The sequence below is a fragment of the Sander lucioperca genome, chromosome 13 (genome assembly GCF_008315115.2).
Source record: "Sander lucioperca isolate FBNREF2018 chromosome 13, SLUC_FBN_1.2, whole genome shotgun sequence".
Taxonomy (NCBI): domain Eukaryota; kingdom Metazoa; phylum Chordata; class Actinopteri; order Perciformes; family Percidae; genus Sander; species Sander lucioperca.
This window is the reverse complement of record NC_050185.1, coordinates 19993020-20019555: the sequence shown is the minus strand read 5'-3', so window position 1 is coordinate 20019555 and position 26536 is coordinate 19993020. Positions and strand designations below refer to the sequence as shown.

The 26536-nt window shown below is 38.5% G+C and overlaps 1 protein-coding gene across 2 annotated transcripts in view; it reads left to right on the top strand.

Moving 5' to 3' along the window:
- The window catches only part of LOC116036993 (rho GTPase-activating protein 26), a 101009-nt gene extending 81770 nt beyond the window's left edge, over nucleotides 1–19239 (top strand). For both annotated transcript variants that reach the window (XM_036008865.1, XM_031280702.2), the window contains 4 exons: nucleotides 9433–9468; nucleotides 9579–9689; nucleotides 11059–11150; nucleotides 17189–19239. In XM_036008865.1, coding sequence (XP_035864758.1) covers nucleotides 9433–9468; nucleotides 9579–9689; nucleotides 11059–11150; nucleotides 17189–17277 — 328 coding nt within the window. In that variant the 3' untranslated portion in view covers nucleotides 17278–19239. The remainder of the gene's footprint in view (nucleotides 1–9432; nucleotides 9469–9578; nucleotides 9690–11058; nucleotides 11151–17188) is intronic.
- Nucleotides 19240–26536: the final 7297 nt, after the last annotated feature.

Genomic DNA, 26536 nt, shown 5'->3' with positions numbered 1-26536 from the left:
ACTGTGAAAATCCAGCCTGATACCTTTTTTATTGAATGAATGAATGAATTTTATACTTGCATATTGCTTTACTTTCGCTTTTAATATGTGAACACGATAGAATGTACATTGAGTACATTAAAAATGCGGTAAACAATTGCATTACAGTAGTCCTGATTCTCTTGTATATGGTATTGTTCCCTTGGGAAAACTTGTTTTAGGCTTTATTGTGCTGTAGATCAGTCCTAATTACAAAAAACACATAAACAAGTTATGCAGTAGTAGTACTGTGTCAACAATATTATGGAGTACAGTGACCTTAGTCCTTAAATAGTGGGGTTTGGAAGCACTGAAAAACCATATTATGATAAATTTTGCTTCTGAACGCTACGGACAAGATCTCAAAATGAAGGACCACAGACCACACCTGTCCATGTGCATGCGCATGCAGTTATGTTATTAACCCTGAAGTGATACCAGCTGAAATGAAAAAGCTGCATTTAATGGCAGTTTTTTTGCTGTATTGCAGCTGCTGGAAATGTTCATATAAACCCCTTTACAAGCTGCTTCAACCTCTAAATAATACAAAAATGTTACATAAGTTGAAAAGTTATGGTCCTTTCAAAATGAGGTTTGGGATATATGTGAAGTCTAAACTTGATGGAGAAAAATGACACACTTTCAAAGCCAGGTAAAATTGTAATCCAGTTAAGTATTTCCTTTTGTTATATTAATTAGTTAGCAGTGACATGTACTATATACACATTTTTGGCATTTCTTGAACCAAGGCCAGGTGTTATGGAAAGATTGAAGAGATATGTCATCTACTTGTTGGTGATATCAGGAGGTAAGAAAGCCCAAGGGCCTGAAAGAGATATTCAAGAGCATGGAGAGTAAATGAGCCACATTAAAGAGGCATTTAAAGACTGAAGTGAACAACCTGTTGGTCATTACAGGGCATCTAATCATGCATGCTAAGTGTGAACAGACACACAGCAGAGGATTTTATTTTAGATTTAAAGATACATCATCATCAACTTTTTATTCCAGACTCAAAGTCCATTCAGAAGACACAGCCATGACATACAACATACATTAAAAAGAGAAAGAGAAACATATACAAAGAAATAAAAACAGAAGAAAAAACAATACTACATTTCTATAGAAGACACTTATACCAGTGTTTCCATAGTGATGATTGGTATCGTATGGCACTAAACCTAGGATTTACTAACAGCATAACAATGCTGTTCTGGGAGACGTTCAGGCGACAAATGAATTTGTAGATAATACTCCTCAATAATGCCTAGAAGGTGCTGACCCCTGCATTACAAAACAGGTCACTTGCACTAGAGCACCTGGGTTTGTTGAGCAGTATCATCATACAGTCATTATAGGCAACCTTGAGCTTCTGCATGCTTGCCTTTTTAAACTTAGTTCATAAGGGAGCAGTATACAAAGGAGTGCAATAAACTTTAAACAAACTAATTTTGACATAATCCGTGCTCATCCGTGGAATTTTCTTACCAACATGTTAGCTTGGGCATATAATATGCGACGCTGCCTGTCATCAGATAACTGATCTGTAATGTAGTGACCCAGATAACAGTAGGGCTGTTGAGGGATTTTCAGCATCTCAACAACCAATCACAATAAAAACACCATACATTAAGGGGGGAGAAAGTGTGTTTCAGTGAAGTCAGTATGCACAGTAGAAATAAGCCATGCTCGCATATAGATAAATATATTTTTCGCTACTCATTCTTTGCTGATACTTTTAGGTAATGATGACAAAATTAGCATGAAAGGTGTATATTTGCATCAAAATAACGGACGATATGTCAAACAAAAAATGTAGAACTGCTACTCTACCTTAGTACATTTGTGGAGAAAAGATGCATAACATTTCAGCATTATGATAAAACAAGTCATAGATTTTACCTCTGCAAGGACACAAAAATAGAAAATTAGAAGAGAATCGTTCCAACAGATGTTTTGTTTGTGCACAATGGCCATGTTGTTCTTGAAAGCTGTAACTAAACGATGAATGCAGTATGGAGGAGAGGATCAGTTTGTATTTTATTGATTTAGATGGTATGTGGTTTTAATTGCTGCAAATGTATACACATATGTAACCCTCTTATTTACCCTTCAAATCTAGCAAACCTGAAGAAGATGGGTTAGTGGGGATAAAAGAAGCTCTATCTGGGCCTTTGTGAAGCTCTATCTGATCTAAATTTACTCAAAGTCAGGAGGCGATGTAGACCTGCTAGTCACAGATTATGGGATTATTATTCATTATGCTCACACACACAAACACTCATCGTAACAGATACGATTTAGTTTGGCAAAAAAACTAAATCGTAAAAAAACTCTTTTTTTCAGCTGTGAAAATGAGAGGAAAAGTATCACATACCATCCATTAATAGTCATAATAAGTGGCCTAGTGCACAGTGCAGTATGAGTTTTCTAAAGATATTCTGATAAGGATATAGAGCCCAAACATCAGTTGGGATGGAAGTTTAACTTCAAGTTGAGGCAAACTAAGCCACAAATGTCAGCTCTTTTCAGATCATTTAGATCACTAGTGCAGTGCCCGTTGAAAATATGCCTGTTTGGAACGGCCGATTGCTTGGCCTGTGGTATTGCTGCTTGTAGAATTAATCTAAACCAAATTGTAGCCTACCCCAAAATTACTTACAGAAGGACCCCAAACCACTTCAAATGCAACTCCCCTGTATACCCTACTACTAACTTACTGATTTACTGCATTTCTAATCCAAACAAAAAAATCCATTGGACTAACGGTTCTAGAGATATGCGCATAACATCTACACACACACACACACACACACACTGGCAGACAGACGTTCCTGCAATTTATAGATAGATTAGAAACTAAACATCAGTTCTCATTATGTTTCTTAGAAAGTTGTATTGTGTTATAATGAAATTAATTATTCAGTGAAAACTCACATCAACTCAAGCAGTGACACTTAATTTGTAAAGTGAGAGTGATTTTGGAAGTTGATGATTAACTGAAGTAATACCTGATAGGGAGAGTAATTTTAATGTTAAAGGATATGGGTAGTTTAGTTTCCAGTATTTTTGGAGCTTCTTTCATACTGGGAACTAAACGTCATGTCTCTACCGCTTCAATTTTGACTTTTCTCTTTTAATTGTGTATCTTTCAAGTCCCCCAATGTACTGTAATGGAAGTGCAAATACTAAATTGCTGGAGTATCATTTTTAAACCCCTGCAATAAAACCTGTTTTATATGCAAACTTAATGACCAATAGTTCTCATTTGAACAAGTAGCTAAACAATTCCCAGGATCTGATTTATTAAAGCCCATGTACAGCATAAAATCAGTCAGTCTGGGGTTCTTGATCCCAGCCCAGACCATATTTTCTCAATCTCCCAGAGCCAGACATCATGGATTTCCAAGAAAAACCAGTCAGCACCCTCATCACAGACAAGAGAGAGGTACAAAGGACAGAGGTTAACAACTGGGCCTTCAAAAGCTCCATATTCCCCTGAGGCAGAGGTTATTTTCTTTATGTTTTGGCACCTAAAAAACGTAGTCAGTACTTGACATGTTCTTTAAAGGGGTGATTGAGTGATTATGGGTATTTTACACTGTTCCTTAAGGTCTCCTAATAGCATATGTAACATTGGTTGGGCTGAAAATTGCCCGAATGCTATTTTATTAGGCCCTTAACTACCCTGTGAATATGGCTCTATTTGGAACAAGAGCTTTTCTTCCAAATATGGTATTCTCATGAATATTTAGATGAGTTGCGCGCTGATTGGTTTGAGCGAACCCCATAGAAACACATTGGAGACGAGACAGCAGGTCTCATATTTCAGACACTGCAAAGTTATACATTGTTTGTCGGGCTATTTCGTTATTAATTTCACTTCTGAGACTTTTTTAAGCGATAAATCAACTATATAAAGCTCAAATATGGGCTGTTTTACGAAAATTGATGGCTAATTGCATATTTGGTAAGACGTGTCGGACTTTAGCTATGAGCTCCACACAGTCTAACGAGAAAGCGGCAACCTCCATACCCAGTGAAAGTCACCGTTTCCCTGGGTACTGGACTACTGGAATACTTGCTCCGCGTAGCTCCGCGTAGTCCCAAGTATGCCAGCTGCCGGCATAACTAGAGTAGCTAGCTATATTTACAGTTTGAATTTCGTCACGCCACTTATAGAACATCTACCCCAAGGTCTTATAAAGCTAACTATGGTGTCCGATTTCAATTTAATGAATTTTTGTGAACATTAGGGATTTCGTTAGCTTCTACTGTCCCTTCAATCCTATGTGTAGCTACAGATCGCGGCTAGTTAGCATCATTTTCGGCGTAATTCCAGTATATTTACAGTTTGAATTTCGTCACGCCACTTATATAACATCTACCCCAAGGTCTTATAAAGCTAACTATGGTGTCCAATTTCAATTTAATGATTGTTTTGTGAATTCCAGAGGAATTCTAAGAGGAGGCTAGCTAGCTCTCATTGATAGAGCTCCATCCAGCCACAGGCTCTATCAATGAGACTCGCGGACAAGAGGCGTTTATTTCCCCAATCGTTTGTTTAAATAACTCAACACATTATAATTACACACATTATAAGATTAACTGGAACCTGCGGTAAGAGATTGCTGGCATAACAAGCTCGCTGACCGCGCTCTCACTCACACACACCGGCCATTTAGCAGGAAGAGGGAAGCTGCTGGCCCTGGAGCTCTGTCAGGGCAGCAGCGTTTGGTAGTCCATTAACCCAAATAACGGTGACTTTGCGCGGGTATGGAGTGCCGTGGGCTGCCAGCCGTGATGGAGCTCCATCTTCTTCACAGCAGGCCGGGGTCTGTGAAGGAAGGCAGGCTGGGCGGCGAGGCAGCAACACAGGCAGCACCGGCCGCTGAACTCCGACACACAGTCGGACAAAATTTGAAATTACACATCAATTTTCGTAAAACGGCCCATATTTGACCTCTACATAACATAGTTGATTTCTCACTTAAAAAAGTCTCAGAAGTGAATTTAGTGGTAAAATATCAGATTAACAATGTATACAATTTCTGAGATCTACGCGACCTATTCAGAAGACTAAGCTGACCTCAGATCAGTGGCGTAGCCTATGTAAATGTTTGGGCGTGACAAAGATAGAGACTAGAGCCAAATGAGGAGGAGCTGCCGAGTTGACGTCAACTAGGCGGCTCGGTGAGATTTGCCCGTTTTCAGAGGCAGTTTCAAATTGTGAGATTTGCAGAGGGAAGAGGTGTCAATGGGATTTTGAGGTTCTATGTATGTCCTAGTTACCCACTAAACTGTCATTATTCAACTATGACAAGGTAAAATCGATTTTGCATTCAATCACCCCTTTAACTATAGTTTGTTTTTGAGTGGGAAATCACGTCTCAACTCACGCCTTTTAAAATACCACTTTTAAGTTCTCTCACATGCAAATCACATCCCCATGACTCTTTCTAGTAATGCAGCAAAAAAACGTAATAAAAAAAGAAAAACTAAAAAACAAAGTCAAATTGGCAAATAAGGCTAGTACGCTAATATAGGACCCAATGAGCACAAGTTTACTGACCCCTGAGTCTGTAACACACTAGCATAATTAATATGATTAATACTATGATTATGATTATGATTATGACTCATGACCTTGTGTACTTGACCTCCGACCTGATGTGCTAAGGTAAAAGTGTAAATGGCAAAATGTCTCCTTGTGTCCCTTGGGGAAGGTCAGTGAATGTTTATTTATTCCTCCTGTCTGTTTGGTATTTGAGAGGAAAGACCAAAAAAAAGAGAAGTAAAGAGCAAGCATTCAATAGAGAGAGATTAGAGCAGTGGTTCCCCAACTTTTTCTGCTGGGCCCCCCATTTTGTAGATACAAATATTTTCCCCCAGTTTGGGAACCACTGTATGAGAATAAAAGAGAGAGAAAGAGAATTGTAAAATTGAATTATCCCCACACACCTTCCTCTCTCTGAAATGTACTGTTCTCTGCCTTCTTTAGCGTTTTCCCCTCCGGTCTGCAGAGTTGTAAATATTTATCAGTTATGAGGTCTTGTAATGACCACAACCATCTCAAGCTGCACAGTCATGAGTGTTACAACTTGATGACTTTTTTGGATGATGATGAAAATGACACATCAGCACCAAAATGATAATCAATAAGCAGAGAAATTAATCAACAAGTGAGTATGCTTCATTATTCCAGTGAATGAGAGCGATATTTCTGTTAGAGAAGAGAATCTCAGAGCAGCAGAGTGGTGAGTATGACATGACAGTGCTATGGAAATGGGTATTATACTGACATGATCGAGACAACAGGTCAACATGGAGGAAGTGAGATTGCATTAACTGGGAAGCAGGGGAAAGGAATAAAGTCCAAATAAATGCCTGGTTCTCTCTGCTATTGTGGCAAATTATTTTGAGGTAGAAGTGTTCAGCTGTATGGTAAAAAGATAAGATAGTGTTTCATAATGGCAAGGTGGCACCAGTGTATTCATGTCATCAAGCAGCACAGTTTATTAGCCAACCTAACTGGTCTAACCTCTTGCCTGTCCTCTGTATTACTGTAATTCAGATAGAGATGTTGGGCTCACTGATGCCTCTGTGATTATTGAAATATTTCTGAGAGCTGTTTGCACTCTTGTGTTTTTTTGGAGTCCAGACTTGATATTTGCAGGTCATGCAGGTCTTACATGTTTATTTAGCAAATGGCCTTTAAGCAGTTGATAAAGCCTACTTAAGGGATCTTCCCAAGGTTATAAACCTGAACTGTATTTGTCCCCTAAAAAGGATATGGCATTTGTCATTGTAAAAAGAAATGTGATCAACAGGAGAACACTGGCCAAGTTGAGGACAATAATTGCATGCTGTTGTTGCAGTGCAACAGCATTTGATACTTTATTTTTGTGTATTTGTCAGCAATAAATACAGACACATAAATGTTTTGTACACCATGCCAATATGCAAGTTGTATCTGAGAAAGAGAAAACACTATTGATTTATATATTGCTGTGGAAATCTCTAGGTGCCGATTTTACGAATCAATGAATCAATAAATCATATTGGACCGAGATGGTGCAATATAAGATCTTGGTAACACTTTACAATAAGGTTACATTAATAAGCATTAGGTAATGCATTAATAAGCATTAATTAACCGTTAATTACAGTTAAATAAGGTGTCTAATAAACATTTATTAGCAATGCTCATGTTTGTTCATGTTAACTAAGGTATTAATTGATGCATTATTTACCATTAGTTGATGCCTTAACTAATTGTTAATTACAGTTAACTAAAGTGTCTATTTTACCATTAGTTAATGCAGTAATAAGCCTTGGCTAACTGTTAATAACAGTTAACTAAGGTGTATATTATATCATTAGTTAATGCAATATTAAGCCTTGAATAACTGTTAATAAAAGTTAACTAAAGTGTCTATTATATCATTAGTTAATGCAGTAATAAGTCTTGACTGTTATTAAAAGTTAACTAAGGCGTCTATTTTACCATTAGTTAATGCAGTAATAAGCCTTGACTAACTGTTAATAACAGTTAACTAAGGTGTCTTTCAGGCTTTCTCAAGATAACTGGCTAATTTATATGTTTCACATGTGAAGGGCCATCTCAATCTTTGAGCATCATCCATATTTACCAAATCAATATCTGATTTTATCTTATTAAACAAAGAGTCAGCTGTTCACAATGAAAAGGACAGTAGAAAACAAAATGGAACTTATTTTCTATCATTCAAACAACACATGGGACATATCCGTTTTTCCTCTTCTACATTAACATATCGTCCTGTTTCAATAGTCAAAGGTAAAACACCAGATCTCAACTGAGCACATAGAGATCTTTGCCTTTTAGACAAATTATATACAACATAATTCTGCCATATTCAGGTTTTATCCTCATAAAAACACGCAATTTCGGTTTAGCCCATATATTGTCGGCCCACTGAATTAAAAATAAAGATTGGTTTGAAACTCCAACCACGTGGCTCTAGCAGTGTTCAAGGCAACATAATTCATAATTAGCAATAGCACTTTTTACTTACACTTATGGCTTCTGGAGGCATCAGCTCTTGGAGAGGGTTTTTGTTCCACACTTTCACTTGCATAAACCCCGGCGTGAATACAACTGAACGTCAGCACTATTTACTTCAATAGCACCATTTAGCTCAATTCTGGCAAGAACATGTTTGTGATTATTGGGGCACTCAGAGTGTGCGGAGTGTATTTCAAACTCAATAGACTGGTCAGGTAGGAACCCCGTTGATTTCACATCTTAGATCCTGTTGGTGAACGAATCCAGGAGAAAAAGGCTTAAGAAGTGGTTTTAAAGCCTACAACGGAGGCAAATTGTCTTGCCTTTATGTAATATGATTGACTTTGAATAGATTTTCTTTGCTTTTTCCCTTCATTACTCCGCCTCGCTCTCGCTGTTTCCTCACTCCAATCTTCAACAAGCCTGTCTGTCTGTCTTTCACTTTCTCTCACTCTATCATTCATGCTTAAGGGCAGCCGGTGATGGATAGCAGCCTGTGTGTCATTTCTCAAAGAGTGTGTGTGTGTGTGTGTGTGTGTGTGTGTGTGTGTGATCATGCAGCATGAGATTACAGTAGATGGATGGAATAACAAATGGCTTGACGAAGGCACACAGCTTGGCTAGTTAGAAGGATGAATTAATTAGAAATTAGATTACTGTTGTGAATACACACTCTTCCCTAAGCTTGGAAAGAGTCCCACTACTACAAATATGTTAAATTACAGTAGATAGATGAACCAAATCTAAATATTAATTTTGTCTTTTACCATGCTAGTCCTGTCAATTTGATGATACATGTGTGTCCTCACTGTCTACCGACTGTAAAAGGCAGCAATTAGTTAATGTAGTGAGTAGGTACCAGATGCATGTTGGGACCAGTTGTATCCATGGTGAAGTACGCTAAATCTTTCATTTGTCTTGACTCTGGAAGCTCACCAGAATGTACAGTTTTTCTTCATCCTGGTTATTAGCCTTCATTTGAGGTTATTATTTTGGTCAGGGCAGGAGCACATTAAGCAACTCGCATCACCCATCAAGAGTTATTAAGGAGTCAGTTTCTCCTTGCAGCTAAATTATTTGGGTTTTATTTTACCTTTTTTTGCCAAGCCAGCTATGAGGTCTTTTCAACAGACTTTTCATTTGTTCCTTTGTGTGCTGGAAAGCTAATACAAGTAGATCTCTGTGAGACGACAGTGAGAAGGGAAAACCCCTCAGTAACATAATCGCTCTTGAGACATAATGTCTAAATTAATATCAGGTTAGTTAAAATAGCTTTCCAGTCCAGAAACATTTAGTACTTAACGTTATGGCTCCTTCATTTGGATGGATTACTTCATCTTGGTTTTTATTTCATCTTGTGTTTCCAGGCTGAACCCAAAGTGTCGTGGCAGCATACCGACCAGGTAAGAAAAATGTCTTCAATTTTGGTGTCACCCTAGTCACATAATAATATATATTTTAATCGGTATAATACTGCCAATGCTATACATTTTTTTGTGTATGTGTCCATCAGCCCAATTTCTCCCAGCCCCACCTCACCACGTTCTCCCTCCTGGCCGATGTTCTCAGCCCCATCAAGTCCGCAGGCAACATCCTCTGCCTCCAGTGACTCCTCCCCTGTCAGGTTTGTCCACATTGTTTGTGTAATGATTTAAACACGGCTTGTTACTAATCACAAAAGAGAAAAGAAAACAACTGGATATTTGTATATCTTACATACAAGCCATTCTACTTCTTCAAGTGTTGGAGTGCCTGGTAATTTGACTTAAGCACTCAAGTACTATTCAGTAAATTATTTGAATGCTGTTAGCAATATGCTAATATGCTTTAATACACTTAGCACGTAGCTCCTCAAAAGATGATGTCTCAACTGTTGCCAGTTTACTTTGAAATCATGAAGAACAGCAAGATAATTCAAGAAAAAGCTCTTTAACCCAAAGTTAAGTGTTTTCCCTACTGCAGTGTCCTTGATCAAGACCATTCCTCCCTACAAGCTTCAAGGAGCCATCATATAGTAGGCCATGGATTCTGATCATTCCAATGAAAGGAGGCTATTTAGAAGGCTAAATTGTTTCTCATGGGATCAATACAAACATACAGTACTTCAAGTTTCAAGTTTGCTGCTGCAGAAGCTGCTAGCTTCTTGCCACTGCTTTGTATCCTCAAAACCCCAGCCTTTCCTTCAACCACTCCAAATGGTTTCAATTTTCTCGATTCTGTGGCAGACCCTGATTCTGTAAATGGTACAGGAACATAAAAGAATGGCGTGTAAGAATTACTGTCTTAAATCTGTCTTAAATTTGAAATATATGCCCGTTATGTGTCCAATAAAAAGGCAAACGCAAGAACTGGAAATCCATAACGATCCAAAATGCTTTATCATTTGTGAATATAGCCATTCATAGGGGTCAAATAACGTACAGTATGTATTGTGATTTTTTTGTGACAATTTTTAAAATCGACTCTTTTCCCTAGAATCAATATTTTTTATTTATTTTTTTTTTATTTTTCTGTTTATATGGTACCGCCGACGGCGACTACATCATATCCATTTCCAGCTAAATAGACGGACAGCAGAAAATGCAGAAAATACATCTTCTTCTCTACAAATGAAATAAATGTCAGGCTGACTGACACGTGATGTGCATTCTTTTTAGTTTTTAGAAATGTCTCATGATATATTGTCTCTAGAAGTGTATTATTCAACTTTGGTTTTTGTTAAAGAAGGAAAAGAAAATCGCAATACTCAATATAATTGAATCGCAATACCTCTAGAATCGCAATAAATGAAAATCGCAATACAAATCGAATCGGCACCCATGTATCGTGAAAGAATCGAATCGGGATAAAAGCATATCGTCCCAGCCCTAATGACCTGTGTGTGGTTTGACGTGTCTAAATTTACCATTGTTTCAAACCGAAAGCTGTCTGTTTTTTTCCCCTGAATCAGCCCAGAACCTACTGTCTCACTCTCACTCTCTGATTGTCTCCAGTATTGCGGGCAGGAAGGCTCGAGCGCTGTATGCTTGTAAGGCAGAGCATAACTCCGAGCTGTCCTTCATCGCTGGGACCATCTTTGAGAACGGTGAGTCAGGCTCTGGACTTGACAACAGAAAAGAAAAAGGAAAGAATGTGGGTTGGTGTTTGAAAAAAACAATTACTGTCAAAACGAAAAGTCAACCTTGAGAGTTTGGACTTCATTTAGCCGTGTTTTAGTTGACACCTTGCTGTTACTGAGAGCCTAAATCCATGGGGTGTGATATCTTTTTCCGTTTATTCCGTGTAATTTTATCCAACACCTGGCTTTAAAATAAGCTTGGATGTGCGCTAGCTCTTATTGCACACTTCTCCTAAGAAAATTAGAGGCTGATGAGCAGACTGGAGTATAACCGATGCAGTTGTGTGCAATGCATTGCTTTTGCATGCAGCCAAACACTTGATAATCTTTCAGATTATATATATATATATATATATATATATATATATATATATATATATATATATATATATATATATATATAGTGTATATATATATATATATATATATATATATATATATATATATATATATACATATATATACAGTGTATATATATATATATATATATATATATATATACACATATATATACTGTGTGTATATATACAGTGTGTGTGTATATATATATATATATATATATATATATATATACTGTATATATGAAAGAAACCCTACACTTACACACACAAAGAACACAGGAAAGTATTATTTGTATTTTTCAAAGGCTTCCTTTCTTTTTTTCTTTCCTTTCCCCTCTGCATAAGAATCTCGATACAGACCCTCTCCAGGCTAATTTCAGCCCCTCCAACCTTCAGCCCAAAACTATAAATCACATTTATCTCCTCGCAGTTTTCTGTGGCTCAACTCTCTTAATGAAGACCAGATTTGCACACATTTAAGGATAATAAAACTATTTAGGCAGTACAGCTTTATCAATTAAAGCTTGTGCTTAATACTGAGAAGACCAAAGTAATGGTCTTTTCAAACTCAAGGAAGAATGAGTTAGACCTGAATATTGTTACTGATCAGGGTAAAATAGTTGAGGTAGTTTCAGCTTATAAATATTTAGGATTGTTAATTGATGATCACCTTTCTTTTAAGCTTCATATACAGAACCTAGTAAAAAAGTTGAAATTGAAATTGAAATCTTTAGGAACAAATCTTGTTATACTTTTTCTGCCAGAAAAAGGCTAGTCAATGCCACTTTTCTCTCTATTATTGATTATGGTGATCTGTTGTATATGAATGCCCCATCAAAGTGTCTTCAGATGTTGGATGCTGTGTTTCATGGAGCTTTAAGGTTTATTTCAAATTGCAGACCCCTCACTCATCAACTTTACTCCACATGAATTTGCCCTCTCTGTCAAATCGCCAGCTTACTCACCTTTATATCTTCATATATAAGGGCATTATAGGCAGGCTCCCATGTTACATATCCAAATTTCTTTCTTTTACACAGCGTACTTATGGTTTACGGTCCCAGAACACTATTTCATTGAATGTACCTCAAGCCTGGACAGAGTTGTTCAAAAAGGCTTTCATGTTTGCTGCACCTTCTACTTGGAATGACCTACAGAAAACACTCAAACTACAGTGTCTAATTTCTTTAAATTACTTTAAAGGTTATGTTAAAACCATACAACATGAGTCCATCCACACGTGCAAATGTTTTAATTAATGGCACTTTATTTAATTGAAATGCACTTGAGTTGTCTTTGCCTCTTTTGTGTTTTTGTGATTGTAATTTTTTTTATATGTAAGTAATTTGTTCTGCTATCTTGGCCAGGTCTCTCTTGAAAAAGAGATTTTATATCTCAATGAGACTAACCTGGTTAAATAAAGGTTAAATTAAAAATAAATTAGAAAAAACTTACGCGGCACTCGTCAGACAGAATAGCAGTAGAACTTAATAGTTATCATGGTACATTGTAAAGTCCTACAGCGGTGATAAGAATACTGTAACAATACAATGTTTTAATGTGTTTATCTTGGCTGCCATACAGAATATCACCACAGATTAGATTCATACTTTGTTGCACAAACTGATTTGTTTAAATCGGGCAGAGCCATGAAAATCAAAGACAGATAAAAACCTTGTGCATTGTCTCATGTTAGGTTCACATTTGGTATCTTTCTTTGATGTGACTCTGTGGAAGCATGGTCTGTAGCATTTGTGAGTTAGATTCCCTGTGAGGACAAAATGTGGTTCTGCAGCAAACAACAGCTAACAGGTAAGGCTCTCCCTGTCAATACACGTGCTAGAAAGAGGTTTGCTAATGTTTTAAAGACCACGCCGAAATATTCACTCTGACATTCTGGTTTTGCTTCGGATCGTAATCAGTCCTTCACTGACCAATCAGCATTCATTAGCAGAATGCTAGCATGTTATGGGCAACAACGACTCAACCTGTAAGAAATCAAAGGGACATAAGTACTCGTTCATTCAACTTTCGACCTATGATCCATGTTGAACTTGCAAAAACTACAATCAAATCTGAGATTTCTCAACGACAATCAGGCGAAAGAGACAAATTTAGCCATCTAGCTCCATAGAGTCCCATTCATTTTGCACTCGCCTGCGATCACTCCCAGTCTGTCAGGTGGACCTGCAACCAAATTTGGTGAAAATTGCAGAGCATTTAGCAGCTTAAGAGCCAGATATTTCCCTCAGGAGGTGTTGGAGACCAAAACAGAGTTAAAAAAGAGTGAATATTGGACTTACATTTGTCAAGTGGCCAGAAACAAACGACTCCAAACTAATTGCTCTACATCAGCTGGATGTGTAGGCAATTGCCTATATGTTGGCCATATCAACTTTATGAGGCCATAATAAAACCACAGCTTTGGTTTTATACCTTCTCCCAAAATATTATACCATCATTTAGCTAGTTCTTACCCTCATCTGCAGTTGATGAAAATAGTTGAAACGGTAGGAAACAACCCTGTCTGGAGTTGACATCTCTCGTCCAGGCCAGACTTGTGCAAAATTCAGAATTTCAGATTTGGCCTCCATTCAATTCATGAATTGGAATTTGAATTGAATTGACTCCGCCCCACAGGAAATTGAATTTTAATTGGAATTGGAATGACAGGAAGTGGAATAAAATAAAAGACTGACTGTCTGTTAACTTACTTGTAGATGCCTTTTGAAATTTGAACTAGCCTTGATGGAGCCACAGACTGGAGCACTGCAGTGCTTGCATATGGCTCTGTGGTTTCCAGGTGTTCTTGTTGGAATTGGTTCTTCAAAATGAACTAGTACAGATGACCTTTTAGGCCTGCTATTGTTTTCCATGTCGCTGTTATTACAGGTGTCAAATCTATAAACGTTTGTACTCTGAAGTTGTAAGGGACTTCTGAAACGTAAAAGTCCAGTGTTGACCATCAAATTGTGTAGAAAAGATGCTTTCGAACAAATGTCCACCTCAAATTGTTTGGCAACCATTTTAAATACTTGGTTAAAGTAAAGCATTCTGGGAAATGGAGTCATGTTCCATCATGTTCCACAAAATTACAATTACAATAAATCAAACTTAATTATTTGTTCTGTGACTAGAGCTTTTAACATTCATTGCTGGTGGAAAACATTTCCTGTTAATGTAATCTGTACAAGTAGTTCAAACTAATATAATTTATAGAATATGTAATGCAATCAAGGTCCGTGTACTTTTTCGTTCATTCGATTTTCATTTCATAAACAGTATTAAAAAACAAAAAACAAATGCTTATTTGATTTTTGTTTTAAAATACAAAATTTGAAATTGAAATACAAGGCATTTTTTTCCTTTTCATGGTCAAAAGGGGATGGGAGAAATTAAAAATATGCTGTGATTTTCATTTTCTATTTCATATAAGAAAAATAAAATCACTCGAAAATAGAAATGAAAAAAGCCTGTTATTTTCATATTCAGAGACCGGATGTTGTCATTTCCAAGGCAACAGCGCCAGTGTAGCCTACCAGTGTTGCTTTCAGCCCAGGCTAAAATTACTCTGGAAACATACTCTTGATAATGCTTGGGGGGACTTTTATTTCATAATGTCACATTTATTTATTACCCTCTCTCCCTGCCTTCCTCTGACTCTCTGTCTCTACCCGCAGCAGACAACTTCGCCCCAACCAGCTGAGGAAATACAATTTCAGTTCACGGCTGTGACGTTACCGTTACGCCACCATTACCAATCCCAGCAAACTTTCTGTTGCTTGCTGATCTGGCAGAGTCACCGGGGGTTCGGGATCAGATCATGGGGATCAGACCTCCGGTGCTGGGTCTAATATTCTAATATTAGCTGCTGCAGCTAGCTAGCAGCTAGCCTCCAGCCCTGTGACCTCGGTCCCCGCGGTTCGCTGCCCGGTGCTGACTGACTCTGGTCCGTCTGCAGAGCTGGCGTTACCCGCTCTAGCTGAGCTGGGAATCTGCCGCGCTCGTGTTTTAGTCGTATTTTCTTTTGTTTGCAGATAGTGATATGCTATGATGCACTGATGTCAGGCAGGCTTGCTAGTTGCTTTTATTCGAATTCTGTGAGATAACAAAATTTCCTTTGAATATAACGTGCATATAAATAGACGGAATAAATAAAAGTCCCTTGAAATAAATAAAAGTAAAACATATGTATTTAGGCTATTGAACTATAATGACTAATGCGTATGTTCATATGTATTGCCTCATTTATGTATTTCATTATCTATTTCATAGCCATATTTATGTATATTTATGTAAAGGGGGGCAAAAATGGATGATCGGTCGCTTAGGAAGTTATAGGCTACAGTTTCCCTCAACTGCAGCCGGGACATTCTAAAACGCTTAACGTGAAGAAGCTTAACATGGTTTAATCTACCTAAACAATGATCAATCAGATATCAGTCAGTTATCAGTCAGATAATGTCCATAATAATTGGACTTTGGGTTAGATTTTTTGACAGTTTTCAGTGGTTATGAGGAGCAATATGAGATAGAAATTTGGTAATCATTGATCATTGTTTAGGTACATTAAACCACGTTAAGCTTCTTCCTCGCCATAGGCGCCAATGAAGAAGAAAACGTTAACGTGAGAGAACTTCTATAATCGTTGAATTTCGGTTTAGTTTTTTTGACAGGCTAAGTGTTCATGACAAGATATGGCCATGAGAAATATGGTGATGGTTAAGTGTTTTAGAATGTCCCCTGCAGCCTGAGTTAAAGCAAATATGGTAGTGTATATGTTTTGGTCATTCGATTTTCATTTCATGAAATACATAAATGAGGCAATACATATAAACATATGCATTAGGGTTTCCAAAGTAATTTTAGCCTGGGCTGAAAGCACCACCAATGGTAGGCTACACTGGCGCTGTTGCCGTGGAAATGACAACATCCGGTCTGATTTTATTTTTTGTTATATGAAATAGAAAATGAAAATCAAAGCATATTTTAAATTTCTCCCATCCCCTTTTGACCATGAAAAGGAAAAAATGCCTTGTATTTCAATTTCAAATTTTGTATTTTAAAATGAAAATCAAATAACCATTCGTTTTTTGTTTTTTAATACCTGTTTATGAAATGAAAATCGAATGAACGAAAAAGTACACGGACCAATCAAATTACATATATTGTAAAGCTTCATTGTTAAACACTTCACTTAAATTATGTATATGAATTTCTTTGAATTTTTATTGAATTGCAATTCTGCTTCCTTAAATTCAAATTGTAATTCTAGATCCTGTTTTTGACATCAATTCAAGAATTGAATTGGAATTTAGGAGTCATTCTCAATTCAATTCTGAATTGTGCACAAGCCTGGTCCAGGCACATATTTTATGCTCACTTATTAGCAGCTTTTTGCTGTGTGATGTGGCTGCCAGATATGTCCACTCAACATATTTAGATACAAAACACTTAGATAATGAGCAACATGTGAAATTGTTGACTGCCCTGTTCTTAATTATTGGCATCTGTCCCTTTACCCTCGTTCCTCCATTCTTTCCCTCTCACACTATCTGCACATGTTCTTGTATACATGTGTTCATCCACTGTGCATATTTATGGATATTTTCCATCTATCTTGAGATGTTTAAACACAATCAATGTTTCTTTCTCTCTCTCCAGTTCATGCCTCCAGGGAGCCCGGTTGGCTGGAAGGGACTCTGGATGGGCGAACAGGATTGATACCAGAAAACTATGTTGACTTTTTATAGTCCAGGGCTGAGAAAAAGTCTTGAACTGGACAATACTGGACTGGAGTTGACTGCACAAGACTAAACAGTCTCTATTAGATTGTATTATATACTGGACTGGATCATTGTTGATGAGGCCTCTCTTGTCTCTTGTCTTGACAAGACTGGGAATTGAAACTGAACCAAGCAGAACCATATGGAATGGATATCAAGCAGGGCCAGAGGAGGACCCCTTGAATTGCACTGAAAAAAAACAAGAAAAAAACAAAGATGAGTCCCACTGTGGTTCTGCTGTTATTGGATTAGTATAGATTACTTCCCAAATCCTGGTGAATATATTGTGGTAATGAATCTGGAATGTGTGTGGGGTGGGTATAAATGAGTTGATAATTCTGAGCCGTAAGGTTTTTCAGCCCTTGCTTTATTACTTTGGACTGCACTGCCATTCCTTTAGAATCTCCTCTTTTTATCAGCCAGAAATATAAAAATCGTCCTGAGGAGATGATGGAGATGATGACAGGGAACAAGATAAAAAGCAAGTGGCCTTTAACTTTGGACTTGCTAGTTTACCTCCTCACTGTGCGCTGTTTGAATGATTGCTAATCCTATTGGGGGACCAGAGCTTTTAAAGCCAATTTAAATGATTGGGTTTTGGTTGTACGGCTGTAAATGTGTTTGTGAGCACTTGCTTTGGTGTTCTGGTAATTCTCCAGTACAAGACTCAACCTGGCTAATGTTTCAGAGCTCTAGTTCAGCAACAGGAGCCCCAGGGCAGATCAGCTCAGGATGAGGTCGCCTCCAAAACAGTTCACCAAAAGGTCAGCACTGGGTCTATCCTTATTTCAAATGCCCCTCTCTGCAAAGCCCTCACAAAAAATGTGAAAAAATTCAAACAAGCACCACAAGCAGATTTTACAATGGTTTGTAATGGTTTACAATGCAGTGTAGGAGTAACAACAGATTCCTGCTGGTTAAAACAAGCCCAGCTGTGAGGCCTCGTTCTGCTTCCCCAACTTAGTTATTTTTGGATTTTTGGAAGTAATTGGATCCAGTATCGTATATAGTGTTGAGTCATGTTAGAACCATTTCAGGATGTTGTATTTTTCACATTGCAGGGCACCTGTGTACTAAACCATTAATGTTGTTTTTCAACCTCATTTCAGAAATACATTTAGTTTGATTGATCATATGTATTTATTTGAAGCCTGGCTCTATTTCTAGTTTTAACCATCATGCAGATTCAATCATTGAGCAAACTCAAAATATGCATTAGATAAGTGATGACTCAACATAAAGGTCTTTTTCTGTTATGTAGAATCACAAAGACGATGCTAATAATGTAATTATCTGAGGACGGACATTTGGAACCAGAGTTTACAGCCATTCATTTACAAGTTAATGAAAATGCAAATGTATTTTTTAGAGAATCTCAGTCATTTGAAATCATTATTTTTCAGAATTGCTGAGTTTTGTACTGTATATGCTAAGCTGGTCTGCTTTGGGGCTCCAATGAATGTCCTCATTTCATGAATCGAAGCTGAACTTTTTCTTTGAACCACTTGGTGAACATCTGTATCAAAGGTTTTTGTTTTAGTTTCAGTTAGGACTGAATATTGGGGAGAGCAAAAAAACTAAACTAAAATGTGAAATGAGACTACTTTGTTTAAATCTCTTATTTTATCTTATTTCCAGTATAAAATCTTATTTATGAGAGTTTCTCACAGCCTCAATCCTGAACTGTTTTCATTTTAAGGTGTTTTTTGACATTGTAAATAAATACACAGCATTTGATAAGGTATAATTTTTTTAAGTATGACATTTTATATTTTGTATTTTTAGCATACTAACTTAATTCCTTAATTCCATCTTTGTTGCCCAGATGATTTTTGTATCATTTAAGTCTATCTACAGCCTTAAATATCATTTCAGATGTTTTGGTTAATTGACAAGATTGTGCAGAATAAAAGATAAATGTTCAACAGCTGCAATGGCTTAATGTTTCTTTTGGATTTAGTGCCTGAATATTTATACTGTGGCTGTATTCACACATGTTGCTGTGCTTTCTTTGTATTTTCATTTCAAAATCAAGTAATTTCAATGGAATAGCAGCAATAAATGAATTTGCTCACAGCTGCAAAGTAAATTTGTGCCATGCCCGTCAACTTGCGTGCTCTTCGACACACAGACGCTTAACCAATTGTAAACCGTCTTGCTAATGCTGACTTATGCAGCTATGTTGCACGACCCACAAATAATTTCTAAATCACAGAGCTTCCTTGCCCCTTACAGTCCTGTCCCATTCAGGAACTTAGGCTTTTTTCTGGACCCCTGCCAAACCTGATCAGCGATGACATGTACAGCTGCATGTCATCCTTCCACCGCTGGTTGTCAGGGTGGTGCCCAGCTAATGATGTGGGCTACGTAGATAACTGGAGGGCGTTCTGGGGAAAGCCTGGTCTGATTAGGAGAGACGGCATTCATCCCACTTTGGACGGAGCCGCTCTCATATCAAGAAATCTGACCGAGTCTATTATCGGTCATAAACCATGACAACCCAAGTTTGAAATCAGTAATCAGAGGTGCAGTGCTACGCGCTTCTCTATGCTTCCGTAGGAGCACTCGCCCACTCATAGTCCCATAACCACGGTGTCTGTCCCCCGACTCAGATCAGTTAAATCAAAGATAAACAAAAGAGGAGCTATACTTAACAACCTAATTGGAATTAAATCTACCGCTGCAATGATAGAACAGAATAGGAAAATTAGATGTGAACTATTACATATTAGATCTCTGTCTTCTAAAGCAGTACTAGTAAACAAATTGATATCAGATAATCAAATTGATCTATTCTGTCTTACCGAAACATGGCTGTGCAATGAAGAATATGTTAATCTAAATGAATCCACTCCTCCCAGTCATATTACAGTTTTTCTCAAATGCTAAAACACAAAAGCCAATCCTCTAAACCAAATGACCAGTTGTCTAAACACATTTACTAAATCTAGCCATCATTTTCCAATATCATAAACACATTTCACATGAAGACACAATTCACAAAACACAATCCTCCGTTCTCATAAATATTAACACATTTTTCTTTGCTAAAACACAAGTTGCAAAAGAACTCTGCTCATATTCTCAAATGAAAGCTCATGTGATGCAAAAGGCTTGCCACAGTCAGCAATATTTGAACACAATGAACACACCTGGCGTCATTCATTACACACGACTCAAAATTGAAGACACTTGTTGCTAATGCTGTGACCACATGTATAAAAGCAAGTTCAGAGTGCACAGTTTGCTGAAGATTCCAAACAAACACAATGGATGAAGGCAGAGTCAGAGGAAGAGGAATTCGAGTCAGAGGAGGGAGAAGAGCTGGCCATGGAAGAAGAGGAGCAGGCCAACGAGGAAGAGGAGTTCAAATCAGAGGAGGAAGAGGAGCAGGCCAACGAGGAAGAGGAGCAGGCCAACAAGGGAAAGGAGGAGGCCAACAAGGGAGAGGAGAAGGTCCAGGAGGGAGAGCAAGACAACCTCGCACCATCATTACGGACGAGATGCGAGCAACAGTCATTGACCATGTCATTGTCCATGGCATGACAATGGCTGAAGCAGGACTAAGAGTCCATCCAAACCTGAGTAGGTTCACCGTGGCCACCATTATCAGGGCATTCAGACAACACAACAGGTATTGTACTCTATTGCTTTCTTTGTCACAATATAATTTTACAAGCCTGTGAAAGTAGTCTATTGGTTTCAAATCAGTTGTTACTGTATTGTAAAACATGTCAATTGACAACACATGTTTCTTTCTTTAGAGTTGAAAGAATGCCACATAGAGGTGGGAGGGTTGCCATATTTACAGCGGCACAAGAAACCCTCATTGTGGATATGGTTCGTGAGAACAACCTCATCAGACTCCGGGAGATCAGAGACAAAGTTATTGCCGATAATGTCAACTTTGAGAGCATTGATGATGTCAGCTTGGCCACAATAGACCGAGTTCTCCGGCGTCAAAAGATGCGGATGAAACAGGTCTATAGGGTATAATTTGGGACAATGTACGCTTCCACAGAACAAACCAAATCAGAGAGTGGTTCACCACCAACAGTAACCACTTTTTAAACATCTGTCTGCCACCCTACTCCCCTTTCCTGAACCCTATAGAGGAGTTCTTCTCATCGTGGAGATGGAAGGTTTATGACAGACAACCATACACTAGAGAGAACCTCCTAAGGGCAATGGAGCTGGCCTGTGTTGACATCCCAGTGGAGGCCTTCCAAGGATGGATTCGCCATTCCAGGGCGTTTTTCCCGCGGTGCCTGGCAAGAGACAATATAGCCTGCGATGTGGATGAGGTGATGTGCCCCGATGCAGCTCAGCGACATGATGCCGCACAGTGATTGTGGTGTGAATAAAGTAAATAAAAAAACTTCACACCCTGATCATGTTTTCAAGAGTACTGTTGTGTGCAATAGATTCTGTTTTTGCATTGAGTTGTGTTACAGTAGTGTACATGCAGAATTTACTATAGATTTATACTCTTCATATGAAACTCACAAATCTAAATGCCTAATCCTCTGCAGAGATCTAAGAAGATCCATTACTGTAAAGTTTCTAAAAATATGCATTGGCAGTTATGAAACAAAGAACCTTCTCACAAATTGAGCATTGTGTTTTCAATTGTTTTGCTGTAGTGTGTAATGATGTGTATAGTGTTTACATTTTTGAAAGCTTCGAGCTGCTCTTTTGGTGTGAAAGTTTGAGTTTTGAAGTGAGAAGGTGTGGTTGTGTTTATGTAGCTTTAGAAAAGGGTGTTGTGTTTAGACATTGGGGAACATGGAGGAAACGTTTGTGAAATGTGTTTTAGCATTTGAGAAAAACTGTAATACTCAAATTCCTTGAGGCTCTGGCCGAGGAGGGGGAGTTGCAGCCATCTTTGATTCAAGCCTGTTAATTAATCCTGAACCTAAACTAAATTATAAATAGTTTGAAAGCCTTGTTCTTAATCTGCTACATCCAACATGGAAAACATTACAGCCAATTATATTTGTTGTTGTTTACCAAGCTCCAGGGGGCTGTTTCACAAAAGTAGAATTTATAAATCCAGGATAACCGATAAAGCGAGGCTTGACCTAGTCTAATCTGTGCAGTCTGGCTTGGCGCGTTTCACGAAGGCCAAGCCAGGCTGAGGAGGAGCGACTAGGTTGAGCCAGGCTGAACTAATTCGGATAAATGTGCGTTCACGGCTTTCACAGACGTTCACAGACCACGATGTCGATAACAGATTAATTGATGCTAAAATGGAGAATACGCATTGTTCATACTTTATACAGAGTGAGCAGCAGCTTCTTGTGGAAGTATGATAACGTGAAACACATTTGTAAAAAAGAAACACAGCCGCTGTAATGAAACAGAGAGAGAAAGCGTGGCAGACGATCGCAGACCGACTGAATGTGTAAGCAGCCTAAAAATATACATTTACTGACCACTGCTGTGAACTGAAATGATAAAATCATAATCATACCATTCAGTGATTAGGCTACTAATCATTTGCACAAATTAACCGTTGTACTCTTTGCCTTAAAGGAAGGGAATACGCCGACTTATTGGGACTTTAGCTTATTCACCGTAACCCCCAGAGTAAGACAAGTCCATACATACCCTTCTCGTGTCCGTGCGTGTTGTAATGCTGTCTGACGGTTCCACCGGTAGCTTAGCCTAGCACAGAACCTGCAGGTAACTGGTTCCATCTAGCCTACTGCTCCGAATAAGTGACAAAATAACGCCAACATGTTCCCATTTACAGGTTGTGATTTGTAGAGTCACAGCGTGTACAAAAAACAACGTAACATGAGACACAGCCATCTTCTAACCGTAAACAAACTGGGAACTATATTCTCAGAAAGGCTTGCTGCAAAGCAAACCACTCCGCCCAAGTAGCAGAAGTATCAGAGCTTCGCCTTCTGAGAAGGAGGAAATGTCATTCTTATATGCGGCTCCATTTTCAACTACAAGGTCAATATTGTTTTTCACTAACGACAAAACAACAAATTATCCGTGCATTATATGGAACTAAGCTTAAGGAGCTTTCCATCTTTACTCTCCTCCCTGTTTACGTTGCATTCTGAGAACGACTATTTTTGACTGACAAAATGGTGGCGGCCGGAAACAACAACAGCTACAGTGAGTTGTTCAAAACCTGTTTTAGTAAACTCTGTGTACACAAACAGTGTTCTCAATGCTCGAGTTCATGTGTAGAGCCCCTGGTGATACTTCGAGCAAAGTTTCATGTTGTGTCAAGCCTTCTTAGTGTTTTAAAAAGAGTGATTTTGATGCTATCATAGTAGTGCCCTTAGCACTCCCATTCAAAAGTCCATTTGACCGAAAAACGAAAATGCGGTAAATCTTAAAAGTGGCGTTTCCGTCCTAATTATGCTTTTACACGAAGGTTTGACTCGGGTACATTCACAAAAAGACCCTAGGTTGCATTTTGGCGAGAGTTATGCTTTAAATCAGACAAAGTACTTATTGTAGGTGATTTTCATATCCATGTGGACGATGACAACGATAGTCTTAGTATTGATTTCAACTCACTACTGGATTCAATTGGTTTCAGTCAGAGTGTGCATAAGGCCACTCACTGTTTTAACCACACCCTCTACCTTGTGCTGGCATATGGCATCGAAATTGAAGATTTAATAGTATTTCCGCAGAATCCTTTATTATCAGACCATTCATTAATAACTTTCGACTTCCTACTACCCGACTATATGAAATTAGATAAAAGCTTCTACACTAGATGCCTATCTGACAGTGCTATAGCTAAATTTAAGGAAGATATTCCAACAGCATTTCACTCAATGTCGTGCCTTAATATAACAGAGGACTCTTTTGTTAACTTAAGTCCCTCCCAAATTGATAATTTTGTAGACGGTATTATGGCCTTGCTATGGACGACTTTAGACTCTGTTGCTCCTCTCATAAAGAAGATGATTAAGCAAAGGAAACTAGCACCTTGGTATAACTCCCAAACTCGCAAATTAAAACAAACCTCGCGAAAACTTGAAAGTAAATGGCGTTCCACTAAACTGGAAGAACCTCGTTTAGATTGGAAAGACAATCTGAAAACATATAGGAAGGCCAGAATCAGACTATTACTCATCACTAATAGAAGAAAATAAGAACAACCCAAGGTTTCTTTTCAGCAATGTAGCCAGACTGACAGAGAGTCACAGCTCTATTGAGCCATCTATTCCTATAGCTCTGAGTAGTGACGACTTCATGAGCTTCTTTAATGATAAAATGATAACAATTAGAGATAAAATTCATTACCTCTTGCCCTCAACTTCTAACGGTTCACCTTTAAACGCAGGACCACTAGAAAGAACGACAAGACCTTACGTAGACTTAGACTGCTTTTATCCTATTGACCTTCAAAATTAATGTTAAAGGTCACTTCAGCTAAGCCATCTACCTGTCTCTTAGACCCCATCCCAACGAGGCTACTTAAAGAAGCATTACCCGTGGTTAACCATTCATTATTAGATATGATCAATATGTATTTATTAACAGGTTATGTACCGCAGTCATTTAAAGTAGCTGTGATAAAACCTCTTCTGAAAAAACCCACCCTCGATCCTGAGGTCTTAGCCAACTATAGACCTATATCTAATCTCCACTTTCTCTCCAAGATCCTTGAGAAGGTAGTCGCTAATCAGTTCTGTGATTTTCTACATAGGAATAGTTTATTTGAGGACTTTCAGTCAGGATTTAGAATGCATCATAGCACAGAGACGGCACTGGTGAAAATTACTAACGACCCTCTAACTGCTTCAGACAAAGGACTTGTCTCTGTACTTGTCTTACTAGATCTTAGTGCTGCATTTGACACTATTGACCATACCATCCTGTTACATCACACTAAGCTGGTTTAAGTCCTATTTCTCTGATCAATCTCAATTTGTTAATGTTAACGATGAATCCTCCAGGCACGCTATAGTAAGCCATGGCGTTCCACAAGGCTCAGTACTTGGACCAATTCTATTCTATTTATATATGCTTCGAAGTCAGAAGTCTATTAGTTATTTTTGATCAGGATATATCCTTTAATGCCCACTTAAAACAAACCTCAAGATCAGCCTTTTTTCACCTTCGTAACATTGCCAAAATAAGGCACCTTCTGTCTCAAAACGATGCTGAAAACCTAATCCATGCTTTTGTTACTTCCACGCTGGACTACTGTAATTCCTTACTATCAGGTTGCTCAAATAAGTCCCCTAAGACTCTCCAGCTGATCCAGAATGCTGCAGCGCGTGTTCTGACAAAAACTAAGAAAAGAGATCATATTTCTCCTGTATTGGCTTCTCTGCATTGGCTTCCTGTAAAATCCAGGATTAAATTTAAAATCCTTCTCCTGACCTACAAAGCTCTAAATGGTCAAGCACCATCATATCTTGAAGAGCTCATAGTACCTTCTTGTCCCACTAGAGCACTGCGCTCACAGAATGCAGAGTTACTTGTGGTTCCTAGAGTCTCTAAAAGTAGAATGGGAGGCAGAGCCTTCAGCTATCAGGCTCCTCTCCTGTGGAACCAGCTCCCAGTCAGGGTTCGGGAGGCAGACACTGTCACCACATTTAAGAGTAAACTTAAAACTCTCCTCTTTGATAAAGCTTATAGGGAGTGAGGAGTTGCAGCGTTCGCCTAGACCGGCGGGAGAAGGTGTATAGCTCCAGACATGGCACCCCTTCTCTTCTCTGCTTCTCTTCATAGTTGTCAGATTCATCTACCAATCCTTATAGAACTGGCTCAGGTTTGCCTTGCACCAGCTCTTAATTATGCTGTTTTAGACTACCGGGGGACTTCCTTTCTTTGACACACTGAGCTCCTCTCTCCTTTCTCTTTCCATATGTGTGCATCCATGTCCCAGAAATGCTTGTTACTAACCTAGCTCTGGGGAGCTTATTCCCCGGAGTCCTTATGTTTTTTTCGCCCAGCAGTTTTCCTTGGATTAGGGTGGCACCTTAATCATGGTTGCAGCTGTCGCTGTGGTCCTGCTCCGCACCCTGCTATGCCCTGCTACACCCTGCTACGCTCTGCAGTACCCTGCTACGTCCTGCTACACCCTGTAACACCCTGCAGTGCCCTGCTACATCATGAACTACTACAACTACTATTTCTAGTCATAGTTCCATTATCTTTATTGTGACCATTATTGCCACTGTTCATCACACCCCCAACCGGCACCGTCAGACACTGCCTACCAAGAGCCTGGGTCTGT